General features: G+C 49.8%; 9 protein-coding genes and 2 non-coding genes across 11 annotated transcripts; 5 read left to right on the top strand and 6 right to left on the bottom strand.

The window, feature by feature from the left end:
- Nucleotides 1–8,109: 8,109 nt before the first annotated feature.
- LY79DRAFT_593385 (endoribonuclease L-PSP) lies at nt 8,110–8,675 on the top strand (the record flags this gene model as incomplete). Its single annotated transcript, XM_060561551.1, has 3 exons — nt 8,110–8,221; nt 8,329–8,444; nt 8,466–8,675. 3 exons carry the CDS (start codon nt 8,110–8,112, stop codon nt 8,673–8,675), a joined length of 438 nt encoding a protein of 145 aa, XP_060409863.1.
- A 319-nt stretch (nt 8,676–8,994) lies between these two features.
- Nucleotides 8,995–10,321, bottom strand: LY79DRAFT_695628 (uncharacterized protein). Its single transcript, XM_060564821.1, has 4 exons — nt 10,026–10,321; nt 9,787–9,967; nt 9,427–9,728; nt 8,995–9,351 (listed from the first exon to the last, which is right to left on the bottom strand). Exons 1-4 carry the CDS (start codon nt 10,100–10,102, stop codon nt 9,087–9,089), a joined length of 825 nt encoding a protein of 274 aa, XP_060409862.1. The 5' UTR covers nt 10,103–10,321; the 3' UTR covers nt 8,995–9,086.
- A 476-nt stretch (nt 10,322–10,797) lies between these two features.
- LY79DRAFT_566325 (MGT family glycosyltransferase) lies at nt 10,798–12,490 on the top strand. Its single transcript, XM_060558804.1, has one exon. The coding sequence runs from the start codon at nt 10,859–10,861 to the stop codon at nt 12,152–12,154; it is 1,296 nt and encodes a 431-aa protein (XP_060409861.1). The 5' UTR covers nt 10,798–10,858; the 3' UTR covers nt 12,155–12,490.
- A 972-nt stretch (nt 12,491–13,462) lies between these two features.
- LY79DRAFT_524050 (aromatic prenyltransferase) lies at nt 13,463–14,795 on the bottom strand (the record flags this gene model as incomplete). The annotated part of the gene is made up of 2 exons (XM_060555589.1): nt 13,463–13,607; nt 13,663–14,795. The coding sequence occupies 2 exons, from the start codon at nt 14,793–14,795 to the stop codon at nt 13,463–13,465; spliced, it is 1,278 nt and encodes a 425-aa protein (XP_060409860.1).
- A 1,425-nt stretch (nt 14,796–16,220) lies between these two features.
- Nucleotides 16,221–17,916, top strand: LY79DRAFT_593381 (cytochrome P450; the record flags this gene model as incomplete). The annotated part of the gene is made up of 5 exons (XM_060561550.1): nt 16,221–16,250; nt 16,312–16,543; nt 16,596–17,135; nt 17,190–17,703; nt 17,757–17,916. 5 exons carry the CDS (start codon nt 16,221–16,223, stop codon nt 17,914–17,916), a joined length of 1,476 nt encoding a protein of 491 aa, XP_060409859.1.
- A 121-nt stretch (nt 17,917–18,037) lies between these two features.
- On the bottom strand, nt 18,038–18,998 carry LY79DRAFT_566324 (uncharacterized protein). Its single transcript, XM_060558803.1, has 2 exons — nt 18,669–18,998; nt 18,038–18,602 (listed from the first exon to the last, which is right to left on the bottom strand). Exon 2 carries the CDS (start codon nt 18,503–18,505, stop codon nt 18,227–18,229), a length of 279 nt encoding a protein of 92 aa, XP_060409858.1. The 5' UTR covers nt 18,506–18,602; nt 18,669–18,998; the 3' UTR covers nt 18,038–18,226.
- LY79DRAFT_t228 lies at nt 18,811–18,882 on the bottom strand. Its single transcript has one exon. It is a non-coding gene; the product is annotated as a tRNA-Ala (tRNA).
- Nucleotides 18,891–18,996, bottom strand: LY79DRAFT_t227. The gene has a single exon. It is a non-coding gene; the product is annotated as a tRNA-Val (tRNA).
- A 602-nt stretch (nt 18,999–19,600) lies between the features above and the next one.
- On the top strand, nt 19,601–20,043 carry LY79DRAFT_583057 (uncharacterized protein; the record flags this gene model as incomplete). The annotated part of the gene is made up of 2 exons (XM_060560302.1): nt 19,601–19,744; nt 19,825–20,043. 2 exons carry the CDS (start codon nt 19,601–19,603, stop codon nt 20,041–20,043), a joined length of 363 nt encoding a protein of 120 aa, XP_060409857.1.
- Nucleotides 20,044–21,290: 1,247 nt separating this feature from the next.
- LY79DRAFT_673022 (alcohol dehydrogenase GroES-like domain-containing protein) lies at nt 21,291–22,594 on the top strand (the record flags this gene model as incomplete). The annotated part of the gene is made up of 2 exons (XM_060564117.1): nt 21,291–21,687; nt 21,765–22,594. 2 exons carry the CDS (start codon nt 21,291–21,293, stop codon nt 22,592–22,594), a joined length of 1,227 nt encoding a protein of 408 aa, XP_060409856.1.
- A 220-nt stretch (nt 22,595–22,814) lies between these two features.
- Nucleotides 22,815–23,390, bottom strand: LY79DRAFT_524173 (glutathione-dependent formaldehyde-activating enzyme; the record flags this gene model as incomplete). Its single annotated transcript, XM_060555602.1, has 4 exons — nt 22,815–23,065; nt 23,124–23,187; nt 23,237–23,283; nt 23,342–23,390. 4 exons carry the CDS (start codon nt 23,388–23,390, stop codon nt 22,815–22,817), a joined length of 411 nt encoding a protein of 136 aa, XP_060409855.1.
- Between the last annotated feature and the right edge of the window lie 1,743 nt (nt 23,391–25,133).

The following is a 25,133-nucleotide window of genomic DNA, read 5'->3' as shown; positions in this document are numbered from 1 at the left end:
CTGACCTACGATAACCGCGGGTGAAGTGTCACTTGAGGGGATCGGCGAGAGGTTGCTTGGGCTGGTGGCGCCGGGTGTGTTGGTCTCAGAAGTGACAATGGCGACAGGGCGCGCCACAATGAACGTACCCGACACAGTACCGGAAGGTAGAATCGTCGAGAGCGTGGTTGGACCATTGATTCCTGTCAGGAACACCTCGGATGTTTGGTAGTATTGCGGCTGAGCAATAACTATGGTCCCAGGTTGTGTTCCGCTCGGCGGCACTATAGTAACCGTGCTCGGGGCCGTGATTTGCGGACTCGCCGGGTCGGTAAATAAAACTTCAGACGTCACATATTGCGGTGGTCGAGCAACGATCACGATACCGGGCTGCGTCCCGCTCGGAGGTATCGTAGAAACAATGCTCTGTGCTGTAACCTGTTGACCTGACAGTTCGGTGTAAACGATCTCAGAGGTGACATATTGGGGTGGCCTGGCAACAACCACGACCCCGGGCTGCGTCCCGCTCGGCGGCACTATAGTAACCGTGCTTGGGGCCGTGATTTGTGGACCCGCCGGGTCTGTGTAGAAGACTTCGGACGTCGTATACTGGGGCGGCCGAGCCACAATGACGATCCCAGGCTCGGTCCCGCTGGGGGGTATCGTGGAAACAATACTTGGAGTCGTGATTTGAGAATCGGCCGGCTCTGTCAAAATGATTTCCGAGGTGATGTATTGGCCAGGTCGGGCCACGATCACGGTCCCAGGCACACCTCCGCTAGGGGGGATAGTGGTGATTGGGGAAGGCGTTGTGAGCTGCCCAGTAGGCCCAGTGTATTGCACCTCGGAAGTGACATATGAAGCCGGTACGGCAAATATAACTGTTCCGGGGTTCGATGCCGAAGGTTGAACGGTGAAAATAGGGATGGGACCTGTGAGAGACCTGGTGCCGGTGTAAGCGATTTGTGACGTAACAAACAAGTCTGTGATTCCAACGATGTATGTCCCGGGCGCCGCGCCACTAGGTTGAACAGTGGAAAGTGTGGACTGATCTGAGATTATGGCGGTGCCGCTGTATATTACCGTCGAAGTGACGAACGACTGCACTAGGGCAACCGGAGAACCTGCAGTTGCCGCAGGGCCCGCTGAGCCAGGTGAAATTTCTGCGGAGGAGACAGTCTGTGGACCTGGTCGCTGTAAAGCTGCTATTATCCTGCCTGGATCTGCAGCGAATGGAGAAACTGTAGATTCGGTTGTGGATGCCGTCAAAACTTCTGTTTCCGAGTAGACAACGGTCGATATCAGAAAACTGTTGGGTACTCCTATTATGACAGTCCCTTGAGCAGTTCCCTGAGGCGGCACCAGAGTCAGAGTGGTGGGCCCTTCTGCCGGAGAGGTGCCAGTCAACTGAACAAATGATGTTATGAACGGACGACGGCCAGCCATGATGATGGTTCCTTGTCTATTTCCGCTGGGGGGGATGACGGTTACTGTACTGGATGCAGTGAAAGAACCTGTCTCGGTGAATTCGACAGTGGAAGTTACAAAGGCCGTGGGGTCTGCAATGTAGATTATTCCTGGCTCTGTTCCAGTGGGGGGAACGATGGCGATGGTGGTCGGAGCCGGGAGAGTGGCAGTGCCGGTCCATGGCACAGTCGAAGTAACAAACTCCGCCGGTCTTGCCACGATAAAGGTCCCTGGAGCTGTACCAGTCGGCTGGACTATTGAGATAGTAGTCGGCTCTTGGATAGACGTGCCCAAGTACGCCGCATAAGATGTCACATACGAAGGGCCTACCGGGGTCGCCGAAGGTACCGCCACTATCACAAGGCCAGGCTGGTCACTTTCTGGTGGAACCACAGCAATGGTTGTAATCTGGGCCAAAGGCTCTGTTCCCACGTACGGCACAGTCGTGCGTAAGAAAGGTCGAGGGTCTGCGACTATGACTGTGCCAAGCGCTGAATTGCTTGGGGGAATGATTGACAACGTAGTGGGCTCTGTTATAGGAACCAATCCAGTGTAAGGGACAACCTGGGTGACGAATACCGCCGGCGGTCCTCCCACTGTCGGAGAAGGACCGATGAAAACGGTCCCTGGCGTAGTACCGCTTGGCAGAATACTCGTCAAAGTGACGAGCTCGACGTCATCGTACTCGACCACGGTCACAGTGACATAGGAAACCGGAACTGCAGAAGTGATGAACGAGCCTGATCCAGCTCCAGCGGGCGGTGTGAGACGGGGAAGACCGATGATGACAGTCCCTGCCTCGGTACCGCTGGGAGAGATGACGTTAAGCGTTGAAGGCCCGTTGATGGCATCAGACCCCGTGTATAAAACAATCGAGGTGAAAAACGGTGTCGGAGCATCTTGTTGATAGCTAGCCGGCAAAGCCACAAGAACGTCATCGGGCCTGGAGCTTTCTGGCGCAATAGTAGAGGCTTTCGTAGGGCCGATGATGGCCTCACTAACTGTATAGGACTCCGCCTGTACTTCATACGCATCGGACAAGATACTGGGGGCTTGCGGTGCCTCTGCAATAATGACTGTGCCGGCGACTGTTCCACTTGGGCTTATCACAGAGAGTGTTGTCGGGCTCGTGATTGCAACACTCCCAGTGTAAGATACGTATGAAGCAACATAACGTGCTAGAGGGCTGCCCACAATGACTCTGCCAAGACCCGAGCCGCTGGGAGGAATTACTGAAATAACGGTTGGAGCTGTCAGGACCTCCGTGCCGGTAAGTGTCACCGTCTCAGTTGTGAAGGAAGACGAAGGCAAAGCAACGACGAGAGCCCCCGGACGAGTCCCATCAAAAGGTCGATCCAAGATTGTGGTTGCTGTTGTAATCGTCTCAGAACCTGTGTATGGAATTATTGACGTCACCCGAGGAGGGGGGACGCCAGCCAGAGGGACCGCAAGCACAACAACTCCAGGCCCGGTACCAGTTGGTTGGATGACCGACATCACAGTCGGAGTCGTCAAGGCGGCTGTTCCGGTGTACGCGACCGTGGAAATATCGTAGGACAGGTTTGGCAAAGGCGTCGTAGCGACTGCAACGACAAATGTGCCGGGAACGAGTCCATCGTCGGGGATGGTCGAAATCGTCGTTCGTGCTGCGGTCAACACTTCCGTCCCGCTGTAAGCTACCTCGGCGGTACTAAAAAGTCTCGGGTCCGGAACAGCAATGACGACTGTACCGCGAGACGCAACGTTAGCGTCAGGCGTAGGATTCATCAACTGAATCGTCCGGGGTTCTGAAATAATATTCCTTGTGAGGAAGCTTGTAGAGTTGACGTAGGTTGGAACAGGGTCGGGGCTGACCGTCGCAGTGCCCGTCCGCGATATCGTGAAGTAAGACGGCGGGACCTCCACCACGAGTGTTCCAGGTTCGGTTCCTGAAGGTGGTATTATATCCACAGTCGTCGGGCCGGCTATGATACCTGTTCCAGTGTAAACGCCATTATTTTGAGTTACGTACCCAGCAAAATTCTCAGTAGAAACTTTGTCCAAAACCTGAAGACCTATTGGCAGTCCAGCCGACGTCGTGGTCGGCAATGCCTCGCAGCTAGAGGTGTACGATGTCGAAACCGCAATGTAGGCCACGTAGCTGACAACATATTCGAGGGAGTAACAAACGCAGGCATCGGTCCGGTTGTTGTTAAGTGCGTCGATGCATGATTGTGCTGCAGTTTTCCCCCCGAGCAGCAACGAGGCCAAAATGAGCTTCCACGGCTCCGGCATTGCTAATATTAGCTGTCATGGGCTGGAAATATCTGTACTGGATTCAACTAATACTCCAGGAAAGACGATGAAAAAAAGCAAAATCAGGCCCAAGCTTCTTTCTACGAGTAGCCTTAACAAGGACGTACAAAATGAAATATCAAAAAAACATCGTAGTGGAAAGGAACCGATGCAAGAGTTGGAGAGGTTATAAGTTTTGGGAATTTGGAAATGAGATTCGCACACCTGCCATCCTACCTTGGCTCAAGGGCCACGCGAGAGTCTAGACAAGCCTCCGATCATCTAGACCAAAACGACATGATCGTTTTCTATCAAAGAGTCCCCCGGCGGCCAGACCTCCGCATGCAGATATGCATCATGCGGTTGTTTCCATAGCAAACAGAATAATGGCATAGTGGCCCATGCTGTAAGACTCGTAACCCTGAAGAATGCACCCAGACCGTTTTTTTTTCCTTGGGGGGGGGGGGGCGGGATGTTCTAATCTCGATGACGCTTTGTATTGTGTGCACTCCTAAGGGTCTTTGTGGCCCGACGGGTCACAAAGCGAATTCTGGGAATGGAGACAACGAAAGGCATGAATCTGAGCCCTCGCTCCGTGTGGACTGATGGTTTTCTGCGAAAGGAAAGCTGGCCACGCCGACGTCGACCCGCCATGTCGAAGCCACCATGCCGACCCTTAGGGCTAAGAACCACACTCCGGATGCGAGCAATACCAATCACCTTAACCTGCGCGGCAACCCTCGCGAACATTACCCGCGATTCGGATGTGGGTTGGTCTTCGGCCTCAGCAGCCATGGTCGATTTCATCAACGCCCGTCAAGGCTAACGGATCTACCTACTATGAGTCAACTGGAGTATGTGAATTCATCTTACCGTGTCGCCAAGCCGCGCGCTAGTCATGTATGCTTGTTCCAGCCTGGTTGCGTGGCTGTTTTCAGTCTAAGATGCATCGGCACCAAAGAGTTGAGCGAGGTATTGCAATCGGCAATCAGCTGTCTTAGATTACCGGTCCCCAACGCAGTTGGCTGGGAGAAATGACTTTGTGCAACATTACAGATGCCAACCACGAGGGTGCGGCCGTGCAATCCATCAAGCAGGCCCGGGGATCGTAACCTAAGACGATCATCAGTGATGTTGGCTTGAATCTCTAACCTTCGATTCCGTGTGTCCCCTTCGATCCTTTCGTCATATTCGTCATTACTATTCACCGCATTTTTTTATGTTAATCCAGAGCCACAAGACGACGAAAAATGAGAGAATTCTAGATTGCGCAAAATAAGTACCACATTGAATGAGAGAGTGAGTGCAAGTATTCACCCACATACGTCCTTGAAAAGCTTCAAGATACAGGCATAATAGGATTGAAGGGGAAATTTGTCTAGTTACAGCTTGTAATAGGTTTCAAGCATCTACACTTTATCATTGGTGGGCCTCCAGTTTATCAAACTACCTTTGGCCAATTATGCACTCCTCTTGCCAGCCTTGGGTCATTTCACCCACCCATCTTTGCATCCTAAGCCCATTATCTTGGTCAGCAAAAGCCTCGAATTGCGAATAGATTGTCGTAGTACAAATGAAACTTTCAACTCAGGCGTCGCTTACGGGATTCTCGGCTGATTACCCAAGGGGCCTAAGGGTGACACTTGAATCCTCCTAGACAGTTGTAACAGCAACCGTCGCTCGCTATCATGCCTTAGCCATAACCACCCAAGCTGCAATCATCTAAGTACTTAAAGACGCCTTTATTCACAAGAACTGAGGATAGGAGGATAGCTTCTGCCAGCAATGCCAAAAGTACGCAATCAAATGCGGCATAAAGACCTGCGTCTCTTGATTCAGCCAATTTACACCCGCCGGTATTGCCTCACCCTGTACCGAAGAAAGGATCTGCGGAGCCCATAAAAACTGTGACATTGGAGGTTGATACGTGGGATGTACAAGAAGATTATGTCTGATGGCAAACCTTCTCCCTTGGCCTTGGCACTGCGCCACAGCACATTCCGCCCTCGAGGCTCTCTCCGTAACCAACCAATTGGAGACATCGTCTCATATGTTCTCTTTGTGCGAAGATTGCTCAGTGAAGCCAAGAAAACCACCTCGTTGGACGCAACCATCAAGCTGAGAGGCTTCAGTGCCTTGGTCAGCGTTGGCTGAAATGAATGGGACCTTTTCCGTGGGTTGATTCTCTATTTTCTTTGACGAGCTGCCACAAATCGGTTGTGGAGCAGGAATCCAGGCTCTCTTGATAATCAGATGCCTGGTTGATATTAAGATTTATGGACGACGCGATAAGGCGGCATCTGCAAATAAGCAGGGATGGCTTTCGATGCCATGAGCCCTGGAACCCCGTCCAAGACACTCTTATTCTTCTGTACGATCCACATTCATCGCACCCAGTTAGGGCGATATACCAGCGTCACGACATCTACCGCCCTCTTTTGAGCGTTCTGCATCAAACCAGACTCATATCTTCGATCAGCAAAACAGATTATAGGTATATTTGAGAAGACCGCTTTCATCATGGGAAGACACAAACTGGTTCCATGGCATGGAACAGCTTAGTGTCCTATGGTTCATGTCAGTTCATATGTTGGATTTCTGGCGTTTCCGTCCTGTCTGGGTCATTACGCTCAACCCATCTATTGGTTTCTTCCTCCTTTCTTTTGACTGCTTGGCAAGCCACACTACCCTTTACACGGTGATGTGCTGTCAGCGAGCTGGTAGAACCGCAACAAGCTGATTCGGTGACTCCTATTCTATTGGACCTGCTGCAGTAGATCGCAGCGCAACGGCTCTCCTAAAGTCGTTTGTCGATGTAGTATAAGCTGAGGGCCTTCCAGGTTCCCATCTGTAAATTTTGCGATGGACTAGCAAGCGACACTTCCCTTGTGCATATTGATTTCGACTGGAGGCTGAGCCGTTATCTTGAAGCCGTCTCTGGACTAGCTTGCGCAAGCTTTCCACAGCCGAGCGCGCCTTAAACCTACTAAAACAGTAAAGTGTGGCAGTGGCATAGAAGCTGTACCTTGGCAATGTCGTCAGGAACCCAGATAGCGCTGACCATCGCCCTTTTGGTGTCTTCGGCAGAGGCAGTTTAAGTGGCCCATGGGATCTATTTCCGCCCGAAGTCATAATGGCCAACTCACTCGCGGATACTGACGTTGGTGGCAAAGTTTGCCATTGATTGCTGGGGGAGTGGACATATGCTTTTAGTACGTACTTCCGAGGGATTTAATGGTAAACTGCTCCATTTGTGCATAAAGGTAGAATAATCAACCTTGTGTGATCAACAGGTTAGGTATCTTCATATTATGTAATCTTTCTATCACCAGGTGATATGAGGCGTTAGTTGTGCTGCTGCAACTAACGGTGTCGTTTTTGTGTAACACTTTCTTAAATTCGTGCCAAGCATTGTATACTTTTACTCTGTTTTTATGGCTGTGTATGGGTAATATTGCGTACCTGTGCGACCTCGAGAGGGTCTGTTTTGTATTAGTGCCCTAGTACAAGAATGTAAACTCGATTCTCCTATCTTCTTTTCTTTCCTCTTTCCGTGGAGAGACTGCTGCAAGTTAATTGTCAACCATTGGTCTCGCTATGGGCACCTTACCTTCAAGTTGCCGTGCACAACGCTGAGAAGTGGGTGTGCTCGAGTCGACATTAACGCTGTACATACTAAGAAGAGCTAGTACCATTTGCACCTCTAATCTGTACCCACTATACGGCTAAGTCTTTTTGGTCGGGCGGGATGGCTTGGTTAGCACAAAAGATCTTGCCTTCGTAGTCGGCCTCGGAGATGAGCTATGGTTTGATAAAGGTATAATTGGAGAACAAAAGCTTTTCGTATGAACTTTGATCTATAGGTTTGAATGAATTCATCTTCTAGTCCCAAGAAAGAAAAAAATATGTAAGTTTTGCACATGAGAATGCCCAGAACAGGCGATTTCTCATGATGAAAGCCACGGTCAGCAACATAAGATATATAGCGACTTAGCTTGGCATCCGCTTCCTTCGCCTCTTGGCTTCACACCACCCCCATTTGGATAAATAAGCCCACCACCGCCAAGGGAACAGCTTGAAGACCTGCCTATCTGTGAACAGACTTGGGCTATTGATCCTGCCGGTCCTGGTCCCTCAATGGGGTAGCTGATGTAATCTAATCAGCTTGTTATCAAAAAGGATTTTCTTGTATGCTTGGCTCTGAGAGCCTTGGCCATTCAGTTTTCCGTAATAATTGCAATAAACATATGCTATCCACATTGATCCTGAGCCATCGTAGACTAGATGTTAACTAGACTTCACCTCTCTCCATCAAGTTATTCATACATTGAGTGACCAAAGATCCACGACAGCAGCAGGCGTCAAATTCGTTCTCTCCCGAAAATCGACATGTCTGGGCTTAAATACTTCTCCTACGAGGACTATGGCGTCACCCTGCGTAAAGAGATGCACTACAGTCAAGCTGTACGTGTAGGTAAGAATATCAAAATCTCCGGCCAGAGTAAGTCAAGGTGATCTCTCCGTTATGGGAGTGTATGCCAATAGGTCATATTATCATCGAAAACCAAGAAATTATACTTGGCTTTACGTTGCTAATTGCGCCTACAGGGGGCTGGGATCCGAAAACGGGAGAGATTTCGGATGATCTCTTACAAGAAATCGACCAAGCTTTCGAGACTGTTGACTTAACGCTCAAAGACGCCGGTGGCCAGGGTTGGTCTCAGGTCTTTCGCATACGACTCTAGGCTGTAGACGAGGCATGGACTCCAGAGGGCATAGGAAGAATGGTCGATAACATCAAGAAGTGGACGCCTAATCATACGCCCATACTGACCGGTGTTGGGGTCACGAAACTTGGGCAGCCTAGAATGCGCATTGAAGTGGAGGTCTCGGCATATGACCCTCGTGAGCCCAGTAAGACAAGTGAGACAAAAGAAGATGCCCAAGCAACCTGATGTTTGGGGGGCGCAGACACTGAATCAGCCTCAAGACCATACACAAATACAAACACTGCTGTCTGGGGAACTCTCAGTACTCATCGACGATGATGCCCCTTGCCAGCTTTGCTGAGATTTCTTGCGTCGCATTCTGATTACAATGTATTGGACATTGAAGTGGGAACACCGAAATATAAGATTACACCGAAGTTTATGGCACGATAGATCGAGCCGTTGAATTCGCAATGAGATGGCTAATTAATTTTCGAATTGAGAGACTCTACGCGGGTTGATTGCGTCCTATTGTATCACGATATGTTCTAACTAGCGAGACCTTGGACCATTGTTACCCACCAATACCCGTTGACAGCTTCTTATCTCATACACACTACGTAGAAAATGATTTTTACATGAGCGTTTGTCTGGAATTTACCTTCTCCGTTGCCAATACCAGACACCAATTGCAGTGATGGCAACCGCGGACGAAGTGAGAATACGGATTGTCTTCTTAATCGCTGGCGACACAACTATCTCTGCAGCGACATGGAAGTCAGCCATGGCGTTGATGCGCGGATAAGGTTCATCGGGCACATCTAGTTTCAAGAACGTGCAAATTTCCTCCCAGCCAAAGCCATTTTCCAGGTTCAGGATCAACAGGCGTTCAGGAGGAACAAGCGTCTTGACACTTTCCATGCTGGTTTCCACAAAATCAGTTCCCTGGTCAATTCGATACAGTATTGACAGGACTTGAAGAACGTGAGGTACTTACTAATGAACGTAACTCTTTGCTAGCGCATCCTCGAAGCCAGGTTCACTCGGCTCCAGTCCACCAGACCATCTGTGAGTCATAGCTCTGAAAAGTGCTGTGAGTTCCCAGATGAAACTGTCAAAGTACCTTGCGACCGACAAAGGCGGTTTTGCAAGCTTTGTGTGGTAGGCCCCAAGGGATCCGGCAATGGACTTGGCCCAAGACTCTGGGGTGCGCTCTGTCAGGATAAACTTAACATCCGGATCTTCCAGGTATGTTTTGATGATGTTGGGACATAGGTAGCATGGACTTTCGACAATGCACTCCTTGAGGTTAGCTAAAAGCTGCCTAGAACTTTAGTTCTGCGTATTGCGAGCTTACATCGTATCCTGCAAAGAGCTTGTCGAACTCTTTGCGGCCAAAGGGCTTGTCGGTGTCATTGGCAATGATGGCTTCTTGAAGGGCTCTCATCTGCTGAAACCCGTAAGGCAGCAATTCTGAGATGTGGAACGGGGTGTAACCAAGCGTCTTCAAGGCCTGCCATAGTCCAAGAGTTCCGGTACTAGAATTAAAAGAATGAGTTGTGTGCTATCAAAACTCGATGATGCAATAGTAGTTACCGGCTAGGACCAAGTCCAATGACTTTTATCGAACGCGCCTCTGCGGGAGCGGGAAGCTTATCGACAGCTCGAGACATTTTGAAATATCTCTTAGCATGAAAGCTCGTATGTTGCAACGTTCCTAATAACCTAAAAGGCCAGTGCTATTTCCCTTTTCCACTCGGATGTCCCAAATATCTCAGTTTTGACCTGTCCGATTGCCGGTGCCAACTTAGCATGCTCCCTGCAAAAGCCCCGCCCCATGACTCGCCATGTTCGTTGATTCATGCATGTGGGCTCTTAATGTCCGGGATGGCAAGGTAATTATTATCGTTCCGCTGGCCGCAGACGCTGACAGTGAGGGACGTATCCAAGGCGGTACTCTTGAGGCTGCACAGGTCCACAATAACACACAACACTATACTCAACATAGTCAGAAAAACAGAGTATGCGCCTTATACCTGATACTTTACACAACAGAATGTTTTTAGGAAGCACGACACCATAGAATCATTAGCGCTCTCTTCACGTTACAGGTGGTGGTTTGATGGAACAGGCACACCATGCAGTGCAAACTCTAATAGGCAAGGGTAGAAAGTACCGGTAGATAACGCTGTTCATAGCAACACTATCTCCCTTCGAAAAGGGACGGACGCTGACACATCAACGCAAGTCCACGAATCAGAAGCTCTGAATCTTGTACCAATCAATAAGCTCATAAAATCTGTTAAGTGTAACTGTTGCTCCAAACCAGGGTACAGTTTTGGCTAAACACGCCAGACTGTTTGTTCCTCCAATCGCCAAACCCAGCAGATCGTCCCAACGCTTGTCCAACCTCACCGCTTATCAACGCAATGCACCTCTCAACATGGGACGGATCAGCGGCGATTGCAGCAAATCGCAAACCTCTGAAATTTCTCCTCCACTGCTTCTCTGCGACCGGTCATGTTTTGCCTATGCAAGCAGTGGCCAGAGAACTGGTTGAGCGCGGGCACGAAGTCGTTTGGACGACCATAGCACCTCAGGAAGCCCGAGTTGTCGCTTCCGGTGCGAAGTTCTTCCCCGCGGAAGAGGTGATCAAAGTCGACGCCAACTTGGACGGCGCGGACCCAAAAGACATGGCCGAGACAGCCGAAATCATGTTTGGCGGCCGCGTCACGGCCCAAGTTGCTGACATCCGGCGCGTGCTCAAAGTATTCAAACCCGACTTCGTTCTCAACGATGCGCTACCCCAGGGTGTTGCTGCGCTTTTCGAGCTGGGCGAGATTCCTCGCTATGCCACTCTCGGGGTTGTGCCTTTGTATCTTCCAGACATCGGACCGGAGCCCATCGAGCATGCTGCGCAATCTGCACTGGGGTTGCTCATAAGTCAACCACAGCTGTCACTGCCCACGATCAACTCAGACAGACAAAAGCTCGGACTCCCTGCACTCAAAGTAACGGACACGTTTTCATACAGTCCATTTTTGCATATCCAGGCGTCCTGTCCTTCTTTAGAATTTCAGGAGGGCCCCGAGCCTGTGCTCCCGCAGGCGCAGTATGTCGGGCCATTGGTCACGCGTGTTGCGGGTGCCAACCTTGGTGTGCCGACGTGGTGGAACGATGTTGTCAACGCAACCTCTGTCATTGGGATCACACAAGGCACCTTTGCCATGAATCCCACATCACTCATCATCCCCGCCATCCAGGCGCTTCAGGGGGACAAGAGACATCTGTTGGTTGTGCCCTCAAAACATGCAAACGAAATCCGAGAAAAGATTAGTGTCGAAGACAACGTTCGCATTGCAGAATGGGTCCCGTACGACATGTTACTTCCGCGGTGTCGCCTCCTCGTTACAAATGGAGGCTACGGAAGTGTCACCCAAGCGCTCTCGCATGGCGTCCCGCTCGTCTGCGCAGGTACTTCCGAAGACAAGAGAGATACTGCCGCGAGGGTAACATGGGTTGGCGCGGGCATCGATCTCAAAACCGACACACCTTCGGTAAATCAGGTTCGCGACGCTGTCCATAGAGTGCTCGAGGAAAAGACTTTCGCAAACAATGCTGCCAAGGTCGGAAAAGAACTCAACGCCCAGGGGGGTGCGAAGAAAGCGTGCGATTTGTTGGAAAAAGCCGCGACAGAGCTTGGTGCAGCAACCGCTAGTGCATGACACAGTTGCATTCCTGAGCAACGCGAAGGGCGATGGCGTAGGGGTTTCTTAACTATATAGAGTTACAAATTAACATCAGCTTCACATGGATAACCCTTGTCATATATGGATGTTTCTGTTGGAACATCCATTAAAAATATCACATGATGGTATAACAACCCATGCATGGGGAATGCTTTATCAAAGGGACAAAGATTAACTAGATTGGATATTCGAACCTCGGGTATGATTCATTGCACGCTCAGTCTGAACTGATTTACGGCGTATAAGCCTAGTATATAAGGCTCATACAATAGTCGATACTTTGAAGTTAGAAAAGACATTCACAGTAGGAGCACTTCAATCCACCCCTACCTTTTGAGTACATGCATGTACAGAGCTTATTCAGCAGTTTCATTTATTGAATAGCACTTTGATTTCCTTCGTCTAGGTTAATCCGGGCTGGGGCGTTACTACAGTTTGTTGCGTTGGCACCGTCCAAAACCTTTTGCATGGTCCATGCACAGAAACTCCCCATTTTCTAAAAACCAAAAAAGCCAAAAGTAGGGCTTCTAGCCTCAAAGTATTAGCTATAAATCTAGAATAATCTTATAATATACTTTATAGCCTTTTCTATATAATTTATTTTTTATAAAATTTAATAATTAAAGCTTGCTGTTATATCTAAGATTCTAGAAATATAGGCCTAGATGCTGCAAATGCAACAGGGAAGTTTTCAGTAGTTACGTTAGCAGCGTCTAAATTAGGAATTTTGATTTGGACGCTACTAACGTAACCACTAAAAACTTCCCTATTGCATTTATAGTATCTAGGCCTATATTTCTAGAATCTTAGATATTAAATCTAGGTAAATATCTATAAATATAAGTAAATTTATATAAGTAGTAGACTAGTATACCTAGTTTTATATATTTTTTAGAAAATTATATTCTTTTTATATAAGTAGATATACTAGAAAGTAGGTTTTTTAGTTTTTAGAAAATAGGGGGTTTCTGTGCATAGACCATGTAAAAGGTTTTGGACGGTGTTAACGCAACAAACTGTACGTAGCGAACGTCAATGCTACAGTGGTAAATTACAAAAGTCTAAAGCTCAAACTCTAAAACTCAAACTCAACTTCACAATTTGGTCCCCCTAAAATTGATTAGTTTAGGTTTTATGTTCATTTTATGTTCCTACTTTCCCATTCCTAACCATCATAGCATGAGGGCCAATAGCTCTCGTATCCAAGCGCCACGAAATTCATTGCATTTCAGGTATGATGAGATATAACGGAAACTCGATTTCATCCGGTGGTCTAATATCCTGTTATGACTTCACGCCCTGAATTCTGTCTTTCTCGCAGTCGAAAGACTGAGGGCTGAGGTACGTCACCACCCTCAACTGCCCCTTATGCAAGGCACATCCAACGTAGTAATGACTGCCACAACGCGACTCGAGGGTCCTCCTTCCACTAAAAATGCGTGAGTCCATGCTTTATCGCTTTGTGATCAAGGAATAATACTCACAAGATCTCTTTCAGAGCCTGCTCATAGTTGTCCATCATCGAGTCTGTGCGGCGGGAGGAGAAAAACTGGCGGAGGCGAGCAAGAACATCGACATCGTTCTTAATGAAGTAGTTGGGGGAAATGTAGACCTTTGGTGAAATCTCCCTTCCGTTTCCGAGAGTGTAATAGAAGCCAGGGCTGGCTCGGCCTGGGGCATCCGCAGGCAGGATGTCAGGCGCATCGGCGAGGAATGTTTGCCAGAAGTCTTTGAGGTCATCAATGGCCTCCCCTGACATGTCGAGTCGTCCACCAAGGGTGATGCAGTCCATCATATAATCGAATGTGGTATGCTTCGCTCGGATGTAGACCTTGATGCGGGCATCTTTGGGAGCGAGGCAGTCAATGGCCAAGATGCCTGTTTCGAAGTCGTACTTTTTTGTGCCCTCTCTCAGAAACTCAAAAAGGGGTTCGGCATTTAGGGACTGAAATTGTTCGGGGGGCAGGTTGCGAATTGACTGTTCCACCAACTCAAGGTTTGTGATGCCAAGCTCTTCCGCCTTCAGGCCGGGGTAAATGTAGATCTTCATGACCGGGCCGCTCTTCTCGATGTCGAGCGCCACCACGGTTCCGGCTTTTGGTGTCGTCTCCTCTATAAAGCGATCTACCGTCTTCGTTCGGTTGCCGCGAGGGAGAATCTGGTTCGTGAAGTGATTGTACCAGTCAAGGTCGAGGCCAGGGACCATATTCTGCTGCTGAAGCTTGAAAATCCAGTCGTTTGTTGCGTACTGATTCAAGGGATCTAGGTCTGTACCTGCGTGAAGACCAATGGGCTCAAAGGAGTATCGAATTACGGCGCGATTGTCACAACCCCACTCCCAGCTGAAGTCGATGGGGGTCGAGTCTGGTGTTCCGGGACTTCTCCATCTCCTTACGTTGCCCTGAGAGTCTGGAGAAGGGCCAAGCTCAGGGGCGACGAAAAGAGAGTAAAAGTTAAGTTCGCGGTATTGTTCTGACGTGCTGTATCCGGCGTACTTGAGAAGCTTTGAAAACATCATCCCTGTTTTGTCCCACCAGAACTGGGAGTCATCGTCCCTGAATCGCAAAATGGAATTCAGATAATCCCAAGGTTCGTACGATATAATCATCTCACCCATCTTGGCGGTTTTTGATGTGTATACCAGTGTGCCATTGGTAGTGTCCAAGATTCGAAGACAGAAACGCAAAGCTGCTGCAGAGTGGGAAGGACTACCAGGGCCCTTGGAGACGTGCCGAAGGCAGGCCGATACTATATGGCACGCTCCGGCAGACCCCTCGAAGGCTCATCGGTCGACCCTATCTTATCAATCTTCGGGTATAACTGACGATTGCTAGACAGTTCATTGGCTAGTCCAATGCGGAGGTTTAGGAACCGATGCCGCCGCTCGTGGGATAACATGGCTGACATTCCGTACACGCCCCCCGCGCTAAACAATATCTCCACTCATCCCAGGAACCCTGGGAGGCATACAAGCCGGGGCACGATACTATGCATGCTCAAGGTGTAACATCAGTGGTTGATTCTTGTCCCTCATTTCACACTGAGTCAAGCTGAGATAGAATCTTGTTCCTGTCGTGGTCCACTATTCGCGGCCAAATCGCCGGAGCATGGGACTTCAAGGGTTGTTATGGCTGGTGTATGCACAGCCGTCTCACAACGGCAGACATTCTCGGACCACTTTCTACCGGTGAAGTGTTTTGTCGTCAACGCACTTTGGCTTCGGAATTCACAAGTTTTGTCTTGTTACCAAATGCTACTCGAAGTGTCAAAGCATGCCAAGTTGTAGAGGTCCTGACACTGCGCAAGACTTACAATGTGTTCTTGACTCAAACGACTCATTCAACTCAACTAGCGCCAAAATACTATTCCCACTAATTGAAATTCGTATCGTCCCGCTCACCATGTCTTGGCACCTATTCATACATATGCAACAGTCAGTATCGCGGTCGTCGTTTGCATCTTGTTTTCCTAATCGGCAAGCAGCTCCGACACCCAATAATGTCTACTACGTAAGCTTTTGAAATCCCTATCATTAGCCCACAGAATGGGTTCGGCAGTTACTGAAATTAACTAGCAGGCTCGACGAGTCAGGTCGCCTCCACGATTACCTCGGAAGCCCAGATTAATACCGGCGCTAGCCTACCAAGAAAAGGAAGTTCGTAAACGCCAGGCCCATCCGTCCCAGTAATTCGGCACAAGGCAACCTTAGCGGTGGGTTAATTGGATGAAAGCTTAACCGATGATTAGTCAAAGATCAATCAATGATATGGCAATTTGGTTCCTAACAGGGAAACTCCTAATATCTGACTCGTGAATCGCGCGCGAGGGACCCGACAACGGCGATTTACGTCATATCAGTGAAGGGACCCTCGTCTGGGAATGTTATCGCGCCGAGTCTACATCTCGTGGCAGTTGTTTACCCCTGCGCTGATCCTGTGGTGCCAACACGACGCTTGGTTCATTGCACCAACTGTTTCCTCCAAACACCTTCTCAAGTGAAGCCTGCGAAGTGAGGGTCTTGCATCATGCTTAGCTAGTCATCATGTCGGTTCTCGTGTCTGTCATATTTCTGGTACGTTCAATACAGGACCTGTTAGGGGGGGGTGAAACCGCTCATTTGAAATGCATTACAGGCAGTCTTAGGGGTCATAGCTAAGGGCGTGTACAATGCTTTCTTGCATCCCCTTCGTCGCTACCCTGGCCCAAAGCTCGCCGGAGTTAGCCGAGCTTACTACCTTTTCTTCGATGTCCGAGGCGTGAGCCACTGGAAGGTCAAGGAGTGGCATGAGAAGTACGGCGAGGTTGTCCGTATTGCACCTGGCGAACTGTCCTACGCTTCCGGCCAAGCTTGGCAGCACATCTATGGTATGTCTTCTGGCACCGCGGACTGCTGGATTGCTTACCCATGGTAATACAGGTTTCCCCAATAAGGATGGACTCGGGAACTTTGAGAAAGATGCGCAATGGTGGAACAAGAACGTCAACGGCGTCGAAAACATTCTGACCGCAGACCATGCGGGCCACAAGCGCATGCGCCGGCTCCAAAACCCAGCCTTCTCAGACAAAGCCTTGAAGGCGCAGGAGTCTGTCATTGCTGGCTACATAAAGTTGCTCGTTCAAAATCTCCATGAGCAGGCTTCGAGCTCCCCAAATTCCATCGTCGACATGAACTCGTGGTACAACTTCACTACTTTTGACATCATCGGAGACCTTGCGTTCGGCGAGCCTTTCTATTGCCTCCGAGATGCTAAATGGCATTGGTGGCTGCATGCTGTCTTCGACATTTTTCAGGCGGGCACTTACTTGCGAGCTGCCCGCCGGTTTCCCTCACCACTTTCTGAGATGCTTCTGCTCCTCATTCCACGTCGCCTGATCAAGACTAGAGTTGCCCAGTTCAACTTTGGAGTCGAGCGTGTGAACCGAAGACTCGAGCAAAAGACTGACCGCCCCGACTTCAGTAAGTCCCTGGCCCCTCTAACCGCCAAATTCCAGCCGCATGCTAACCATTCAGTGTCTTACATACTCCAAGGCAGCGACGAGAAGGCCATGTCGGTCGAAGAGATGTACACCGCGGCTCAGGTTCTCATCGTTGCTGGTAGTGAAACAACCGCAACCGGTCTAACCGCCGCTACCTACCTACTTTGCGAAAATCCTCACACTTTGGAAAAGCTCTCAGCTGAGATCCGTGAGACGTTTGAGAACGAAGATGACATCACCATTCAGAGCACTGCCGGACTAAGCTATTTGAACGCCGTTGTCGAGGAGGCCCTTCGTCTTGGCCCTCCCGGACCCGGGACATTTCCCCGCGTGGTTCCTGATGGCGGAAGAACAGTGTGTGGGCAGTTCGTGCCTGCTGGATACTCTGTCGGGGTCCATCACCTCTCTGTCAACCGCTCACCCGTAAACTTCCGTGCGCATGACGAGTTCCACCCCGAGAGATGGCTCGGAGACCCAAAGTTCGAATCCGACAAGAAGTCCGCGGCTCAGCCCTTCTCCTTTGGGCCAAGAAACTGTATAGGAAAGAAGTAAGTTGAGCGTCAAGACTCACACTCTTGGAAGGTTTCTAATCATCATTCAGCTTGGCTTATGCTGAAATCCGCACAATCCTTGCTCGTGTTATATGGAACTTTGATATGAAGTTGCATCCAGAGAGCGCAGGGTGGCTTGGTAGGCAGAAGATGTATACCACTTGGCACAAGACCGAGATGAAGGTCTACCTATCTGCAAGGGAAAAGTGAGGTTTCACGTGGCATAGTAAGAAGTGAATGTGTTGCAAAAGGGATAGATAGCCTACTTGTGTCTTTTTCCATGTTGTCTCATCCTCCGGGGCATATCTAGGCCCGCGCAATGCACAAACCATTTCCTGAGCTTTTTATCCTCCCATTTCACCGAATAACTAGCTAGTATAGGGGACATTCACGGTTCCCGCAACTTTGTTTCTAAAATCTTTGGTCTTATAACACATAACCCTATCGTGTAGTCGCATCATGGCAGAATCCAATCCATCAGGCTTGAAGCCCAGATAGCCGTGCGGAGTACTTATCGTTTTCAGTGGTTATGGGAGCCATTTGGTCCAAGATAATCCAACGACTCGGTAAGAGTCCTTCCAGCGTTAGCAAAACCCAAAACATCTTTGACATGGCGTATCAGAGCACACCAGTAGGCAGGTACAGCTAGTGCTTTGTGCCCACACCGGCTTAACAGACTGATGTACTCCTTTGGTACTTGAGAAGACCATTCCTGTACCGTGTTGTGCCAACGACATGGCAGAGGTTCCATTCTTCGCTGATAGTTGAACATGAACTGTAAGTTCTCAATGGCTTCCATGCATGCCGTGCCGGCCTTGAAATATCAATCAGGCCGCTCAGGCAGAAGGCCCGCGCAACTTTTTACGCCCATCGTCGGTTTCACAGTTATGTGATGTCTATCAGAGGGATCAGCATCACAGAGCGAACGACTCCCGCTGAACAACAAGGAACACAAGAATTACCTAAGTTTGCCTCACATGATCGCTGCGCAGCGGTTGTGACGCCCCGTGTTGTAGGGAATGGCAATCAATATCCGTTCCATCACTTGAACCCGCAAAAGGAACTACTCCACCCGTAGCAGACTGATGAATAGATGCAAAAGAATGGACGATCAGGGAATCGAACCCTGGACCTACCGCATGCTAAGCGGTCATTATACCACTAAACCAATCGCCCATGTAGTATGATCTAGCCCGGACTTGAACCGGAGACCTTCAGTGTGCAGTGAGGATATCTTGAAATGTCCTCGAGTTGTTAGACTGACGTGATAACCAACTACACCACCAGACCATGTTACTGTTGAGCAATGGCCGTGAAAAGTGGCTCTAGTGTGTGTGGAATCATGCAGCCGAGATGGGCAAACCCTGGTGGAGTTGCAAGCCTGCATATGGGAACTCGGTGCGGGGAGATCCGTGAATCCACAATTGCCGGGTCGACATGAGCAGATGCAATTGCAATTGGCCAGGCCTGAGTTGCCCAAGTTCACGATATCAAGTGTGTATCAAGAAAATCGTCCGTGGCTCTGTCTAAACATTGGACCTCTCTAGGAACATGTCCTCTCATTGCCCGAGCCGCGTTGTGCAAAAAAAAAAAAAAAAAAAAAAAAAAAAAAAAAAAAAAAGCTCCTGCAGCGGCAGAGGCAGACAGCTAACGAGTATGGAATCCCGTGACTGATTACCTAAGGCCTGAAGAGAGCCATGTGGAGCCCGTCGGCCTCAGCGCTCTTTATCACCGTGACACCACTTAGGGAGCTAGTGAACTTTCGAACCTCACATCTCGAACCATCGCAAAGCTCGCTCTATAGGTGTTCCTCATGTCCGGTGGTCCAGCAAACGAGGTCACATCTCTCCTTCCATCCAAAAGCACGCAACCCGAGGCAATTGAAGAAGAGACAATGAGCAGCCAGGTCTTTTGGAGAGTCGGGGCCATCTTCGGCGCCACCGCCGTCGGTCTTGGAGCCTTCGGAGCCCATGGCCTGAAGAACCGCATCTCCGATCCTGCCAAGATTGCAAGCTGGACGACTGCCGCCCACTATCAGGTACGTCCGGGCGCCGTGATCGAACTTTCATGTCGGAGACGCCACTGAGGTAAGGTCATCTCAGCTGACCCGGGCTTCAGCTCGTCCATTCCGTCGCTCTGCTTATCGCTCGCTCGAACCCTGTCGCGTCCGGTCTCTTCACCATCGGCATGACCATGTTTAGCGGCAGCATCTACGCCCTCATCCTCAACCCTGATCTCAAGTTCCTCGGTCCCGTCACTCCGATTGGAGGTCTCTCCCTCATCGCCGGTTGGCTCGCCCTAGCCTTCACCAAGGGACGCGTGGGATTCCGCATCTGACTTCCTCAATTCGCCTAGCTTAGCTCAAGGCTCATGGATTACTCATATCTGTACTATAGATCCACGCGGCTATGGCCGTTATGGTTGAAGGAATCTCCCCCCTTCTAGACACGTAACACATCATACGACAGGCACATATCGTGTGATGAATCTTCTCCTTTCAACACGCAGAGTCGGCGTTGAGGTCTACTCCCATCATGGCCATAATCGTTCCTATCTCACTGCCCGTGTTTATGTCATCTCCGTAATTTAATCAGTCCGTGTCTCATTCCTACTGTTGTCTTCCTTGTCTTAGTTGCACGCGTCTTCGAATGGACCATATAGGGCAAGGTTGATGATTTGGGGGAGGCAGGACGCTGGAAAAGAAGAGAGCACACATGAAGGACAATGCGTCGTGCTCACATCTATCCAAGGTTCCTTAGTTGCCATGAGAGGAACGGCATTTTAGATGAACAGACTAAAATAGCTCATCATCCGTCCGCTGGTCAGCGCAAGTCAGCCGCGAGATCCATTCAGGAATCTGTTCGGATATGCGGTTCGTCCGCTGTTCATGCGCCTCGGATAATCGGCCCTCTTGTATAGACGTCATCGTAAGCTTACTTGGACCTGGCACTGTAGGGGCCGCGTGTGTCATTGTCAGCCCTACTCGGGGTTTGGAAAGGCTACTTGCAAACTAGCTGCAGGAATTCGAGACACATCAGGAAAATCATCTGACAAAATTCAGCTTCCTCCATCTGAGTCGTTACCTTGAAACCGTAGTCGGGTCAGCTCTACCTGGGGTTTAGAGAGTTTGAAAAGTTTAGAAAGGCTATTTACAAACTAGCTGCAGGAATTTGAGTCTCATCAAGGAATGTCATCTGACAAAGTTCGGCTTCCTTCATCCGAGTTGCTGCTCTGAAGGTGTAGTCGGGGGCTGAAAGGCTTACTTTCTAACCCAATGCGCAGCGTAAATCGGGCAATGGCTTTCCAGTGCCTCCATCTATATGTCTCTGAACACAAGGAAAATGTGGCTTAGTCTCATCTGACCTTTCGGGCAACGCGCAGGATACAATTTGGAGAGACGAGTCACCTCAATAGTTATCCCGGTGGGAACCTTTGAAAATACCTCGCGAATGCTGAGTGCTATTTCGCCGGACTCTCGTGTATAAAACCACCATCTTTCTCCAACTTGGAAGGACAAATTCGTGGCATTAACTCTACCTTTCAACCTCACTACATTCTTAGTAGCTATACAACAAGAAGCAATCATGACGGACCATCACGCCTCGCGCCCCAAGACCATGCGATCCGTGTTCTGGGATGGCAAGCCCTTTGAAGTGACTGTGAAGGCCGGCATCCCGCTGCCGCGCATCAAGGCTCCCGAGGACGCCATCGTCCGCATCACTACTTCGGCCATCTGTGGCACAGACTTACACACCTACCACGGCATCCTTTCCAGCGCAGAGGTTCCTTTTCCCATCGGCCACGAAGCCATAGGTATTGTCGAAGAGGTAGGTGACGCTGTCGATAACCTGCAGGTCGGCGATCGTGTGGTCATCTGGGCCGAGGACGAGGAGGGCGAGATCAACACCGACAACCAGATCTCTTTGAATTTTGCCGGGTTCGGCTTTGGAAAAGACTTTGGTGACCTCGGGGGACTCCAGGGTAAGGTTCCAGAAACCTGATGTTATCTTACTTGGGCCGTGGCTATCCATGCAACATGATATTGACTTGCTCTACAGCCGAGTATGCCCGCGTGCCCTTCGCAGACAACACCCTCATCAAAATACCCAAGAAGCTGGCCGACAAAGAGTGGCTATTCATCAGCGATATCTTCACCACCGCGTGGGAGGGCCTCAACTGGTCGGGTTTCCAGCCCGGCGACTCCGTCGCCGTCTTCGGTGCAGGGCCCGTCGGCCTCCTCTGCGCTTACAGTGCCATCATCCGGGGCGCCAGCGTCGTCTACTCCATCGACCACATCCCCCAGCGCCTCGCGAAGGCTGCCAGCATCGGCGCCGTGCCCATCAACTTCACAAAGGGCGGCTCCGCGTCGGAGCAGATCCTGGCTCTCCAGCCAGGAGGCGTCAACCGCTGCGTTGACTGCTGCGGGGAGGAGTGCATCAACACGGAGCTGAAGCCCCAACAGGACTTCATCATCCGCGAGGCCATCGCCATCACCTCCATCGGCGGAGGTATCGGCGTTCCGGGCGTCCACTGGGCGCAGCAGAAGAGCGCTGGTGCGCCGAACGCTGACAAGATAAAGAGGAACATCAGCTTCCCCATCTCGGACTTCTGGCTCAAGAACCTCACGATACGAGCCGGCATCGTGGATGGCAGAAACACGTTTGCTGCGCTGGTAAAGCTGGTCGAGAGCGGACATGCCAGGCCGGGCTTCATCGTGACGGCCGAGTTTGACCTCAGCGACGCGGCCAAGGCGTACAAGAGGTTCGACGAGAAGCTTGAAGTCAAAGTGCTCTTCCGCGGGGCCGGTAAAGAGGGCAGGGATGACTACGACTGGGACGAGTGGAAGGATAACGAGGAGGCGGGCCAGAAACGGACCGTCGAGCAGTAGGCACACGGCAATTCCGCAGTTGGAAGAAGTCCGCTAACTAAGTTTCAGGTTTAACGGACGAGCCAAGAGGTCGAGGTTTCACTAAGTTTCACGATTACTCATAAACTCAGAGTACGAACCAGGGGAAGCTCAGCGTTGTCGCTTCGTAGACCGGTGCCGGACTAAATATCTCTTCTGTGTTTTCATAAGGGCTCGTCAATGATTTATATACTATACAAACTCAGGAGAACGTAGGCTTCTGCTCAGCGCTCTTGACATCCGTCAAGTACGAAACGCGATCCTTGCAGTAAAACTCAACAGCTGGCTTGCCGTCCAAGCTCGCCTTCCCGTCGTCCAACCCGCCTGCCTTGATGCAGGTGACGTCCGGCATGAGGTCCAACTCGGTATACAAACTGGAGCCGCAGTTGCTGCAGAAGAAGTGCCTGTTGTTCTTTCCCGAGGCTCCGGTGATGTCGTAGAACTTGGGCTCGCCTTGGGTCCGCCGTCAGAATTGAGATGGCATGCCGAAAGAAGCATGTAAGTAACGTACCCTGAGTAAGCTTGAAGGAAGCGCGGGGAACCACGGCGTTGGAGGTGAAGGCAGAGCCACTCCACTGCGTCAATGTCAGTCCTCTGCTCGGCCCAGGTTGGTATCACACATACCTTTTGGCAATCTGTGCAATGGCACAGTGCAGTGGATTGGGCGTCGTCTCGATGCAATCGTCAGTACGGCATAACTGGGGGAGAGTCAAGCACAGTCAAACATACCACTCTCGTACTTGACCGCCTTGCACATGCAGCTTCCTCTGAGGCCCATCTTATGACGTGTAATTGCGAGTTGAAGAGTGAGTGGATGTTATTGGGGGATGATTGTTGAAAACTATTTAGGAGGGGTTCAGGAAACGGGTGATGAAGTTTATATGTGTTTGAGACTTTCGGCTGTTAGTCAGTCGGCGCAACGAAGGAGCTGCCCCTCTCTATCCAACTTCGTCATGATACATACCACCGGAGATGGAGTTGGTGCGGGGTTCGTTTGTCTTACCCTCGCGGGTCGAGCTAGGATGCAAGCGAATCATAGCTCCAAACATGACAGTCAATACGCTTACTTACATATCATGGATTCCTTCCATTGTCATTCAAAGGGCGTAAACCGGCTGCAAAATTCAATTGTTATCTTGACGAGTGTTGTCTTGTCATCAATTCTGATTGATAATAAGTGGCGAATGCGTCGTTGCCAAGATGCCTACACTAGCGTCTGGTCACCAGCAGGTCTTGAGCCGCGGATGTCGGAGGTCCGATACGACAACAATTATATTCGGAAGGGCCCCAATGACGGAACTTTTCCAATACGAGTACCTTGAAATTGTCCTAATCTCTTGATACAACACACTGCGGTCCGTTTCGGATCAAAGGCCGGAATTGGTTCTACAGGCCAAACCAAACTTCAAGCTTTCCCCGTCGCTCCTGTTCAATGCCTAAAATGTAGTCCCCATGCAAGATTACCATAATCGGACAGTTTGAGCTTTCGTGGCTCTATCACTACATAAAATGACTATTCTCGACTGAGTAACCAGGCAGGAAGTGACTCTTCCAACACTGTCATACTATACTAGACCCGAAGTATTGAGAACAGAGACAAAATTGCAATGATTGTGGCCTCATCAGAGCCTAATGCTGGAAAAGAAGCAACACGCTTCGCTTTCACTGAAAGCATTCTTTCAAGTGCGTCGTTGGCATAAAACTTAGCCTTTTCCTTTACTTTATCATGAGGTAGATATAAGAGCCGCCCTGTGATTCGTCAACTATCTTGTCCTCTTGCACAATGCCTCCTAGGAGAGCAATATTCCTCCTACCTTTCTCTTAGACTCAAGTCCTGACTCTTCCTTTTCCAGTGCAACCAGCAACCTGCAGAAGGGCGGATAGGGATGGAAGACAAGAATGACAACATCGGCACCCACACCGCATTCTTTTTTTGTTAACTCTCCTCCAGAAGACACTGTGACATGTGACATTTAAATGTTCTGTGGAAGGTGCCTCATCTTCTAAAAAGGGGACTGATCCTTGAGAAAGAAAAAAAGTTCAAGCTTGGATGTAAGCAGTGATTCACAGAAGGAGCATTGGACTAGTTTGTGCTCTTTCCAAAGACAGTCCAAATTGCTGCTCTTTCCTTCCATCAAAGCCATATTGACACACCAAGTTCAAGAGTCAATTTCTGCTCCTCCTGCTCCTTCATAATGAGCTGTGATAGCTTGTCTACGTGGAACGTACTTGCACCTGTAATAGTCTCTCTACTTTTTACTTTTGTGTTTATTTTCACCAAACTATCACTCTATTCTTTATCTCTTCGGTATCACTTCTTCAAATCCATCCATTCATCCATTCATTCAATGGCCACGGAAGCGAGTTTCCAGTTGGCATCCATTCTATTCTTTCCATTCTTTTTCTCGTCATCCATCCAAGTTGTCAAGACATCCTCCCCGGCTTCTAAAACATCCCCCCAGTTTACTTCCATATTGCTTGTATCGTCATTCGCTTTACGAGCTTTGCGCGACCTTTTACG

This window comes from Colletotrichum navitas, assembly GCF_030913465.1.
Source record: "Colletotrichum navitas strain CBS 125086 chromosome Unknown LY79scaffold_77, whole genome shotgun sequence".
Classification (NCBI taxonomy): domain Eukaryota; kingdom Fungi; phylum Ascomycota; class Sordariomycetes; order Glomerellales; family Glomerellaceae; genus Colletotrichum; species Colletotrichum navitas.
The sequence above is the reverse complement of the archived record's forward strand: the minus strand, read 5'-3'. Positions and strand labels throughout refer to the sequence as shown.